At 34.2% G+C, this 12,228-nt stretch overlaps 1 protein-coding gene across 1 annotated transcript in view; it reads left to right on the plus strand.

Moving 5' to 3' along the window:
- Positions 1-12,228, plus strand: part of MS3_00006165 (uncharacterized protein) — a 41,295-nt gene that overhangs the window by 3,876 nt on the left and 25,191 nt on the right. Inside the window, exons 3-5 of the mRNA XM_051214280.1 lie at positions 7,497-7,555; positions 8,330-8,433; positions 9,838-9,900. Of these exons, the coding sequence (XP_051067432.1) occupies positions 7,497-7,555; positions 8,330-8,433; positions 9,838-9,900 (226 nt within the window). The remainder of the gene's footprint in view (positions 1-7,496; positions 7,556-8,329; positions 8,434-9,837; positions 9,901-12,228) is intronic.

The following is a 12,228-nucleotide window of genomic DNA, read 5'->3' on the forward strand; positions in this document are numbered from 1 at the left end:
GAAAAATTTTAGTAGACAGAACATATTCACTATAACATTGTTTGATGTTATCTGTAATCGATTTGGTGATCATTTTCAATATGATGTATAAAATACCAAATAATACCAAGTGAATTTACATTTCACTCTATGGCACAAATAAGTGGCTATCTGGACTCAGTAGCTAAATAGATAACGTGATGGCGTATGGAGCGAACGTTACTGGGTTCGAGTCTTGAAGTGGACATCAACTCTGAGATGTAGGTATATCTAAATGACGAGTCTCAGATGGGACGAAACGCGCGTCCTGGAATCCACTACTAGTTATCGTCCATCTTTGCATATAATGCTTATGAATTAAGGTGATGTCGAGGCAATCCACACAGGATGCACATATGCCAATAAGGGGCTGATCAGTTGCAGTCCTAAACATCAATGGGAAGATTCAAGCCAACAATACCAAGTGAATTTACCAGTTGGTATGCTTCAGCTAGTTTTTTCCAAGACTCATTTGACTGAAATCTATTTAAGAATATTTATACATATACGACGATTCATGTTTTTGAGGATACAGCCTATCTATTTTAGGTTTGGTGGTGACCAAGAAATTGTTTGTAGTTACATTCGTAAATCACCTACTTCGAGTATGTAATCGTGACACACCAAGGTTGATTGGAGATGAGAATCCAATTGTAAACTTAGTCATTTAATTGGATTGATTTTTACATTTACAGCTAACTTCGATTGTGTATATAAACAGTTGACTATTCAATTGTTGCGTTTCTGTTTGTGCAACTAAACTAAATTAACTTACGGACTATTTATGCATGACCCACATTCTACGTACCAGGGGTAATGAAATCGATCCTTGGACTTAGTGGTTGAAAGTCGAACATTTTTACCAGCAAGCCACCCGTCTACCATGATATTTTGACACCATCCAATAGTGTCTTACCTCAAGTTTTTTTTAAAATTGGTTTCTGATGGTTATTAGGACGGTAACCCCAATAAATTTTTTTGTGGTTCCACAGTTGTTATATCCGAGTGGAGATTAAGTTACAGGTAACTTCCGAGGACTATTCATGGACTGATATTCTTATTGTATAACTACTCAACAATTACACTATGTATATTTATATCCCTCTTATGACAAGCTTTATTTTGGCCTATAATTTATTATTGTACGATTTACGGTTCTTAAGTTATGTTCAGTTTACTAACTACTGCCTCCCACATTCACAGCCACTTTTTGGGCTTATTTGTGTACAAATATTATTTCCTATTTTATGGTACGTTGCGGTCTGTGTGATTGATATATAAACTAAGTATGCCTGAAATAAACGATCTGCTCTGATTCTGGTCTGATCTGCTCTGATTCGGAAGCTGGTATCTTGTTCTGGACTCAAGTGGAAGGGCTCGGAAGACATAGGACCAGTAAGGACGCTAGACTGCCCGCACCGGTTGAACGTCATTGGTTGGCCTAGTGTAAAGATCCGTATAATTCGTATTCGGATTGGTAGATAAGTCGTGTGATCGAAAAGTCAGACATCCAAGGTTATAACAATTGGCGACGGGGATTTTGGCAACAAAGAAATAATAATAATACAAGTGGTGACTCAGATTTTGGAAATAAATTAGCTGTATAATTGCCGGTGATTTTTGGAGCTAATATTATTGGCAAAAAAAAAATGTCGATTTCTTTCGAACAGTTGCGGTTAATATTACAGCACCAGCAGAAGATGTTTGCCTTGCAACAAGAGCTATTTATAACAGTTTTGGGCAGACTTTGCATTCAAGCAGAAAATAAGAAATCTATGTATCATGCAGATAATGGTGCAGTAATGGACATTTCAGAAGCATATCCGGTGCAGGATTCAAATCCCTCTATACCAGAAGGAAAACGTAATATTGGTAACGTGTCCAGCTCAGAGCAAGAAAATATTGTGCTAAATGCACATGAAGTTGTGACAATACCAGATGATCAGGAGCCAGATCCTGTAGATGATGCCCAGAGTCCAGAATCAAATGAAACACTACTGGTACTGTCTAGCTGCGAAAATAAACGTCAGCTCGAACAAAATTGTGGTCCACGTGCTATTAGTCGAAAAAGCTATGGTGACTCGTATTCAGAAAATAACTGGAGCAACACGATGAACCAAATTGTACCAGATGTTACTCAAAATCACCGGAAGACAGAATTTTATATTGAGTCAACCTATCCCATTTCTAATGACAGTGTGTCAGATATTGATTCTCAGAATAATGCATATGATTTTGATGAAACTTCTTATAACAATGAGGGAAATATGTCAGCTGAGTCGAATGATGGCCAAAAATCTAATTTAATTCTGTTAGACGTTGACTTTCTTAATGACTCGTTATCTGCTAACGAGATTCATAATGAATTTGAAAATAATGAACTCAGATCAAAGGTCGTTCATCATCATCTAGTCATTTTTAGTGGATTCTCCAGTCAATACAAGAAACATGGTTTAAATAAAGTCCTACTAGTTGTAATTTGGAGCCATAAGGACCCAACATTATTTCGAGGAGGAGGAGAATGTCGAGGAATTTAAAGTCACATAATTCTTTTTTTTAATCAGAATCTAAAGTTGGAATTTTCAAAAAAAAAAAAGGGGGAGGTGTTATATCCGAGTGGAGATTAAGTTACAGGTAACTTCCGAGGACTATTCATGGACTGATATTCTTATTGTATAACTACTCAACAATTACACTATGTATATTTATATCCCTCTTATGACAAGCTTTATTTTGGCCTATAATTTATTATTGTACGATTTACGGTTCTTAAGTTATGTTCAGTTTACTAACTACTGCCTCCCACATTCACAGCCACTTTTTGGGCTTATTTGTGTACAAATATTATTTCCTATTTTATGGTACGTTGCGGTCTGTGTGATTGATATATAAACTAAGTATGCCTGAAATAAACGATCTGCTCTGATTCTGGTCTGATCTGCTCTGATTCGGAAGCTGGTATCTTGTTCTGGACTCAAGTGGAAGGGCTCGGAAGACATAGGACCAGTAAGGACGCTAGACTGCCCGCACCGGTTGAACGTCATTGGTTGGCCTAGTGTAAAGATCCGTATAATTCGTATTCGGATTGGTAGATAAGTCGTGTGATCGAAAAGTCAGACATCCAAGGTTATAACAATTGGCGACGGGGATTTTGGCAACAAAGAAATAATAATAATACAAGTGGTGACTCAGATTTTGGAAATAAATTAGCTGTATAATTGCCGGTGATTTTTGGAGCTAATATTATTGGCAAAAAAAAATGTCGATTTCTTTCGAACAGTTGCGGTTAATATTACAGCACCAGCAGAAGATGTTTGCCTTGCAACAAGAGCTATTTATAACAGTTTTGGGCAGACTTTGCATTCAAGCAGAAAATAAGAAATCTATGTATCATGCAGATAATGGTGCAGTAATGGACATTTCAGAAGCATATCCGGTGCAGGATTCAAATCCCTCTATACCAGAAGGAAAACGTAATATTGGTAACGTGTCCAGCTCAGAGCAAGAAAATATTGTGCTAAATGCACATGAAGTTGTGACAATACCAGATGATCAGGAGCCAGATCCTGTAGATGATGCCCAGAGTCCAGAATCAAATGAAACACTACTGGTACTGTCTAGCTGCGAAAATAAACGTCAGCTCGAACAAAATTGTGGTCCACGTGCTATTAGTCGAAAAAGCTATGGTGACTCGTATTCAGAAAATAACTGGAGCAACACGATGAACCAAATTGTACCAGATGTTACTCAAAATCACCGGAAGACAGAATTTTATATTGAGTCAACCTATCCCATTTCTAATGACAGTGTGTCAGATATTGATTCTCAGAATAATGCATATGATTTTGATGAAACTTCTTATAACAATGAGGGAAATATGTCAGCTGAGTCGAATGATGGCCAAAAATCTAATTTAATTCTGTTAGACGTTGACTTTCTTAATGACTCGTTATCTGCTAACGAGATTCATAATGAATTTGAAAATAATGAACTCAGATCAAAGGTCGTTCATCATCATCTAGTCATTTTTAGTGGATTCTCCAGTCAATACAAGAAACATGGTTTAAATAAAGTCCTACTAGTTGTAATTTGGAGCCATAAGGACCCAACATTATTTCGAGGAGGAGGAGAATGTCGAGGAATTTAAAGTCACATAATTCTTTTTTTTAATCAGAATCTAAAGTTGGAATTTTCAAAAAAAAAAAAGGGGGAGGTGTTATATCCGAGTGGAGATTAAGTTACAGGTAACTTCCGAGGACTATTCATGGACTGATATTCTTATTGTATAACTACTCAACAATTACACTATGTATATTTATATCCCTCTTATGACAAGCTTTATTTTGGCCTATAATTTATTATTGTACGATTTACGGTTCTTAAGTTATGTTCAGTTTACTAACTACTGCCTCCCACATTCACAGCCACTTTTTGGGCTTATTTGTGTACAAATATTATTTCCTATTTTATGGTACGTTGCGGTCTGTGTGATTGATATATAAACTAAGTATGCCTGAAATAAACGATCTGCTCTGATTCTGGTCTGATCTGCTCTGATTCGGAAGCTGGTATCTTGTTCTGGACTCAAGTGGAAGGGCTCGGAAGACATAGGACCAGTAAGGACGCTAGACTGCCCGCACCGGTTGAACGTCATTGGTTGGCCTAGTGTAAAGATCCGTATAATTCGTATTCGGATTGGTAGATAAGTCGTGTGATCGAAAAGTCAGACATCCAAGGTCATAACAATTGGCGACGGGGTGGAGAAAAGTTTTGAACCCTCAACTTCAAGGTCATAACAACAGTGATATTTAATTTCATCTAAGTAACTAAGCGAAACAAATCATGATTTTTACCGTGATTAGGATTGAGGATCCACTGTCAATCAGTATGGATATTATTCCATCTGCTGTATGAGTTGTATAGAATTAATATGATAATGTTCACGTCGAGGTACTAATGCAAGTCAAAACGTTTAGCTATTAGTCTGAACTACGCATTAAACTTAATACCTCCTGGTTATGTACCTGTGAGACTGATGAAATAGAACTCATCAGGTGATATTGTCCACTGTATAGATATATTTACTTTTTGCTCTCGTTTTAATCCTGAACATTTAACTGTTGTATACATTTCATTTTCAAACTTTGCCTATTTTATTCCCCACACTTTTGTAAGCTTTTTATTTCTGCTTTATTGTCTTCATTCATTTAATTTCCTCGCTTTGTTGATGTCCATTGTGTGGTTTTAAAGATCAATCTTCCTGCTAAATATTAGATATGTCTGAGTTTCATTGTTGATCTACAGCTTTTCAATTTGATTCTAGGACTGAGGTCTCCTATAGTGAAACAAAGTGCTTACCAAAGTCCTTGTATTTCTCAGGTTTGGTAGCTTAACTTCGATTTACAAGTTGGAAAGGTTTTCACATTCACTGAAACCCTATACTTTTATTGATTCATTTCAAGTGGATTTAATCAACAAGTGATATTCCCTTAGGTAATATAAAGACAAAGGTCAAGTAGTAATTTTGATTGTCTATAAATTTTTCAGAGTATATTTGCTTGGGAAAAAACATCTGTCACAAATCCACTTATGTACGTACCAAAAAAAATAGGTTAAAACCTTACCAATCACAGTGTGATTATTATTCCAACTCTGTATGATTCTAAATTGATGACAACCATTGTATAGATCAATTTAGGAATCTGGTTATATTTGAAAATTAAAGGGGTTGATGGATGATTTATTGGGGGTTTAGATTCATCACTAGACTAAAAATCATGTAAAATTTATGCAAATCACTTATTTATTTAAATTATCTCTTTGATATTTACATATAGATACCCAAATTAAGTTCCGATTTAATCGATATTTAATGGTCACATTTGTTTATGGATTCAGTGGAGTTTCGCTACTTATGAGTGTATTGATTTGCAACTTGGGATCAGGATAACTGCACTACTATCTCTATTGAATTTTTATTTAGCATAGTTCCGTTGTCGCTTCTGATATTATTTGTAACTCATAGTATAAACCTGTTCTGATAGAAGAAACTTATTATTATGTCACGATTAGGTTGTCTTTATTCAGACATTAACACTGGATCATTTATCTTGAGGTTCTGCATTCGTGAATGAAGTCGGAGGTCCTGAGCTCAAGTCCCTAATGTGGAGTCTTGCAGGTACACTTCTGAGAGGTCCCATGCTAAGATGAAACGGTCATCCAGTGCTTCCAAGTTTTCAATGGTGGTCTAACTAAGATCAGTTCGTAAATTAAACCATAAAAATTCTACAATCTTCACAAGAATCCCCCTATGCTAGTTCATCTTTAGTTTATTTATATTGTTACTTCCAATATTTTTATTTGCAACTCACAGTTAAATCCTTTTTTAACAGAAGTGACCTTATTAAAACAAACATTATAGTGCTATTAAACTGACTTTATTACGTAAGTGAGCATAATTAAACAGTTATTATCACAACTTTCAGTTTTCCTTACTGTTATATTTGGAACTATCCATTTCGTCTAATCTTGTTTTTACAATCTTGTTTCAAATCATTCACTTGGTTCACGTTTTGGGGTTTAATCTGACGTTTTTTGTCATTTACCCATTTTATACTTTAATTTGGTTTATTTTATTTATGTTAACTGGTAATATTATTCAGCGAGGTTCTAACTTTGGATTAACCATCTAAACTACGCGATCGTTTAATTGAGAAACTATTTCTTATTTAGAACCCATGACAGATATTAATAAATGTTTCTCACCATTGCTCAAATAAACGATTATTTCTATCAAGCTTATTTAAATTCAACGTAGTCGGCTGATAACTGATCTCATAAACAGAAGTGAGGCTACATTAATCGTTTTGTAAACTGTCTATGAACAACCCAGCACAAATGTACATCATCCAAAAATCGCAGCACTACCCATATCAATGGTTGCTTCATATTGCAAGTTGACTTAATTTAAAAATTAGAACCATTAGATTATAGATCTGTGGTTTGAATATAGCACGATCTTCCCGAAACATAAGGATCTTGGGTTTTACCCCTCATGTAATTTTATGTGAGCACACTTCTGAGGTGTTTTGGGAACTAAGATAAAACATTTCATTACTTCTGGTTTCCAATGATAATTAAGCTATCAGTTTGTGAAAATAAGTGTTTTCACTTTAGGCTCGAATATTTTTGATTTAAAGCTATAATTTTGTACAAGGACTGATGATACATATTGTTGCTCAGTTCGAAATATATAAAGTAGAGCTCGGACAATCAATAGAGTTGTTAAAATTTGATTGATTACATTACTCTAGGATAACAACTTCAACGAACCGAGTATTTGACATTTACCTAATGACATTCTTGGTTTCTGTAAACAATGTATTCTCTTTATCATTATTATTACCATTGTGATCGTTGTATATCTTTAAAATATAACTTTTCATTAACGCCGTAATTAATTTGTTTTATTTTTCTAGTTGTTAGAGCTCGTTATCTTCAAGTACCTGTCGATGAAGGTTACACTATGTTTGTAGAAGTGAGTTGTAGACTTTTAAATACATATTCATATGTGACAGTCGTGTGGTGTGTGTTACTGATGTCGACAGACATAAATAGTGTGTATCACTAATCAAAAGTAGAAAGCCTGGCCGCAAAAGTTTGAAAAGATCAAAGAGAAGAACGAGAACAGAGAGCGATAAGTGATGGATATTTTGCGAATGAAGTATTTACTGTATGGTTCTCGGATTTTACCGAGATGTTCTGTATTGTTGTATTAATATACATTTGGTTACCCCCGCCTGTGTTCTCGTTCACTACAAAAGTACTGTTTCGATCTCCATGTTTTATAACTCTATGGTATAATGTACAAATATGTCGTTCGTCAGTCTTGTAATAATTGTTTTCGGTATAATGTTCAATATTTAGGATGGTGGAAGATGTAAATCATATTCATGTCGCACGACAGACTGATGTTATAGAAATATTCATATCTTCCACGACTACATAGAAGTATTGAAGTTAGGTATTATTTTTTCCATGAGAATCCGTCGAAATACATTTTTCAGCGGTCAAATCAGGAAGCAAGATCAATGTTTGGAGTTGTTATATATTATATTCTGATGCATTAGAAACCATGGACTTCAAGAAACGACTTTTCCGATCAATATAACTCGATTGAGCTTGTGTGGTAGACAACCTGACCACCATATCGAGGTAGTTATGATTAAGTTTAATCACAGTGTTTTCATTAAATAAGTTGTTGAGTAAAATTCTTGGTAAGACTAAAATGTGTGATTTCAAATCTTTTTAGGTTCGAATAGCACCAAAGTACTCACCTAACACAAATACTTATCAACTTCGAACTAAATCTGTCCCCGATTGTACTGCACCAGTATTTAACGAAAAATTCTCGTTGTAAGTCATACTACTGTTTAAGATACTTTAAAATTTTGCGTTATTTTTTTGCTTATGTATTACTATAATACGTTACAGCAGTCAGTGTTCAAGCTTTATTTAAACTTTGGAGAGAGAAGTAATAAAATTGTTGACTCAGTTAATAAATCATCAAGTTGCATGCCATATCGATCCACTTGGATTAGTGGACCCGTTATAAATTGTTCAGTAGGATTCGAGGAGTAATAAAAGGACTAGGTAAATATTATCATAGTCCACTACCCAATGATCAATCGATTGTAAATTCTTAAGTCCTACGGTAAGTTAGTCCCTACCCGGATAACTCAGTAGTAATGTCTCAGACTGGGAAAGCTGGGTGAGACAAATTCTTATCCCACAAGATTGAAGATACATTTTATTGACAAGTGCCAACTGGCGCAAAACCTAGGTTCAGATTTTGCTACTGACTACATCAAACCGCCAAAAATCAGCACAGTGCTTATTTTAAAGACTTTGCCGTATTGTGGAAAGTGGTGTAGGCAGTTAGCAGGTTGTGTGGTGAATGTTTTGGGGTCATTATTAATATGGTTGTGGATAGACATCTAAAACTGTGCAAACTCTTTAACAGATAGTAACCATCCACTTCATATCTTTCTCCTTGTATATCTTCTGGTAGAAAGAGACGTCAGTATATTACAATCCATGCACTCAAGCAATGGTATAAAAGCTCTGCAATACTTTATTTAGAAACTATGCTGCGCGACGAATTACTTCTTTCTTTTTGTACTATATTCTTATATGCAATCTTTCTTTTATATATTACCACCGTTGAATTAACTACTTTTATGAATTCGGTGTTCATCTTGTTATGCTAACGAGGTGTGGCAACTTAGACCGATGCACATATGTGCCTGGTCCTATATTGTAGCTGACTGACTGACTGATTACAAGAACTGACCTAGTCAAAAACTTGTATTCTCAAATATGTTGCTAGTTAAAAGTTATGTAGATTCTTATCTCATTAAAAACATTTTATTTAACTCCAGATAATTTACCTATTTAACTTTATTTATTTATTTGAACACATAAATATTGGTACAAGGGGGCATCAGATATATATGCGCCACACAAAACAGCAGTTGTCAGTCGTACCTTGGTTTTCACTTCTTTTTGTATAAGAATCTTGTTGAAATACCCTATGTTGAGAATCCTATATTGTATCAGAAATATGATATTGAATAAAGCCATTAATAATAATAAATAATTATTAAGTTTAGCATCGAAATGGATTGGATTTGTTTTCCAGCGACTACTTATTATTGACTTTATACTTTGTAAGCGGATTATTTCGTATGTTAATCTGTTTATTCAAAATATAATCCTTTCTATATATTCGAGTAATATATTTTATATTTTTCTTTATAGTGAAATTTCTCATATATCTCATAATGACCGATTATATATTGAGTTATACTTAAATCAGTCCAAGTAAGTTCTATAGTATATTTCATATGTCTTTGTTGATCCTAACGAAATATAACAAAACATTATTGATATACATTATTCTAAAATGAGTTAGATTCATTTCTGTTTGTCAACTGGTGTCTATATCATCCAAATACTACCATTTTAAATAGGAAGATCTTTTAAAAGTTTACATGTGTCAGTAATTGTACATTAAGTTCGGGACAATAGCTGTGATTATAAGCAGAGATGAATGGTCACTAATAGGTAGAATCCAGGACTCGTGTTCCTTCCTTTTTGGGACTTGTTAGTTGGATGTACCTTCATCCCACAGTTGATGTTCACTCAGAGACTCAAATCCAGTACTGTTTGCTTCAAACGCTATCGCATCAACCACTTAGCTTCTGATCATCAAATATAGTTCATTATAAATTTTTTATTGTAAATCTGTGTAGTAAATTCAATAAAATTTTACTTAACATAATTCACCAACTGAGTTCATGGTTAATGTATAGTCAACTTTTGTGTTGAGAGCTAATGCAGGATTAGAATCAGAGTTCGTAAATACATATAAGCCATTAATACGAACATCTTCTTAGATATCTAGTCTGTCAATCGCTGCGATCAATACTGAAGAGTATATTTCATTTATTCTTTTTAGCCACTAAGTCCTTTGGTTTTTATCAAACATTTTGTAACGTTTTTATTAATTTGTATGCTACAATGATCTTCAGATGGTTCAGTTGTCAACTTTTAAGTCTTTATACATTTTCAGTCAGTTGGTCAGTAATGAGAATCCTAGAATATGATACATATATGCTTCGGTTCAAGTTACCACGTCCTGCTTAGGCAGAAGGAAAATTATCAAAATAAATCCCAGAGTGATAGGATTAATAAGTGTCGGTGGTAGTAAAAAATTTTAGTCATACAAGATATGAACAGAAAAGAAACAATAAACTTATCAAAAAAGCACAAACTAACTTTGAACCCGAGATTTGAGAAAAGACCAAAAGTGCATCTGTACGCTTTCTAAGTTATGTCACCAAATACCTCCAACAATATTACGACGATTGTGAGGATCACAACCTGATACTCTACACCTATAAACATGACCCAATTCAATGATCAATAATTTTATGGACTGATGTCATTTATGTTCCGGTTTGAACCATCCTAAAATTCCTCCCAACTTTTACACAGAATGACCTATCATGTATTAGGCAAAGTATTTGATTCAATGGGTTGATGGAAATGTTTAATTTCATTTCACATTGATTTTTTTCTCAGTCATTGATCACCAGTTCTAGTTGTTTTACAAATAAAGTCTACTCACTTCTACTTTCTTCATCACCATCATCCTTTTTACTGACTTTGTTTATGTTTGGTGTCCAAATCGGTTAATTATTTTGATTATCCTATTATTATTATTATTATTATTATTATTATTATTATTATTATTATTATTACTGCATTCTCCCCTTTACTTATGTCTTATATTCTCATTGTTTTATTCGTGAATACTCATCATATCACAATATTTATTTTTACACCTCTATGAAAATAGTTGACTTGTTGATGATAAGTTTGTGGAATAAAATTGGTTAACAGCTATGTTGATTATTTATTAAAAATGAATTCTATAGTCTTTTTTATATGAAACTAGTGTGATACTAATTTAATTTATGTAATATAAATATTGTTTTTGATTGAAATTATGAGTCAATTGAAGCTAGATCACCATGGAAAACCTGGAAGCCTTGGACGGTCGTCCCGTTATAGTATGGAACTCCTCAGCAGTGAGCATCCACGATCCTGCATTCCGCGAGATTCGAACCCAGGGCCTACCAATCTTGCGCCAGGCGCCTAACCACCTAGACCACAGCCGGCATCCAGTGGTGTTAATGTCTAACCTCAACCGATCAATAGTGGTCTAGCTTCAATTGACTCATGGTTTCAGTCAAAAACTTAACAATCTCCACAACCCCTAGGAAAACTGATAATATAATTATATCGTACTCATCACGACGAGATTTGACGATTCTGGAACTTCATCTTTTTTTGAGGCTGTTAATGTTTGCTCACTGTTATGAAGTCCTAGACTATGATGAAATTTCTGTTCAGTTATCTTCCAGCATTTTCAATCGTCCTTTCAACTGAACCAAGCCTATGAATGAAATTATTTTTTCATTGTGTTTGATAATTATAACTGCCAATTTATCGAAACAGAATCACCAAAGTTTAAACTTCATTACACATTGGTCTATGTATATAATGCTGGTTATAACAATATATTCATTCTGGTTACAGATGATGAGTCACTGAGTGATTTAAGATTTGAATTTACACTTTCCT

Source organism: Schistosoma haematobium, chromosome 2, assembly GCF_000699445.3.
Source record: "Schistosoma haematobium chromosome 2, whole genome shotgun sequence".
Taxonomy (NCBI): Eukaryota; Metazoa; Platyhelminthes; class Trematoda; order Strigeidida; family Schistosomatidae; genus Schistosoma; species Schistosoma haematobium.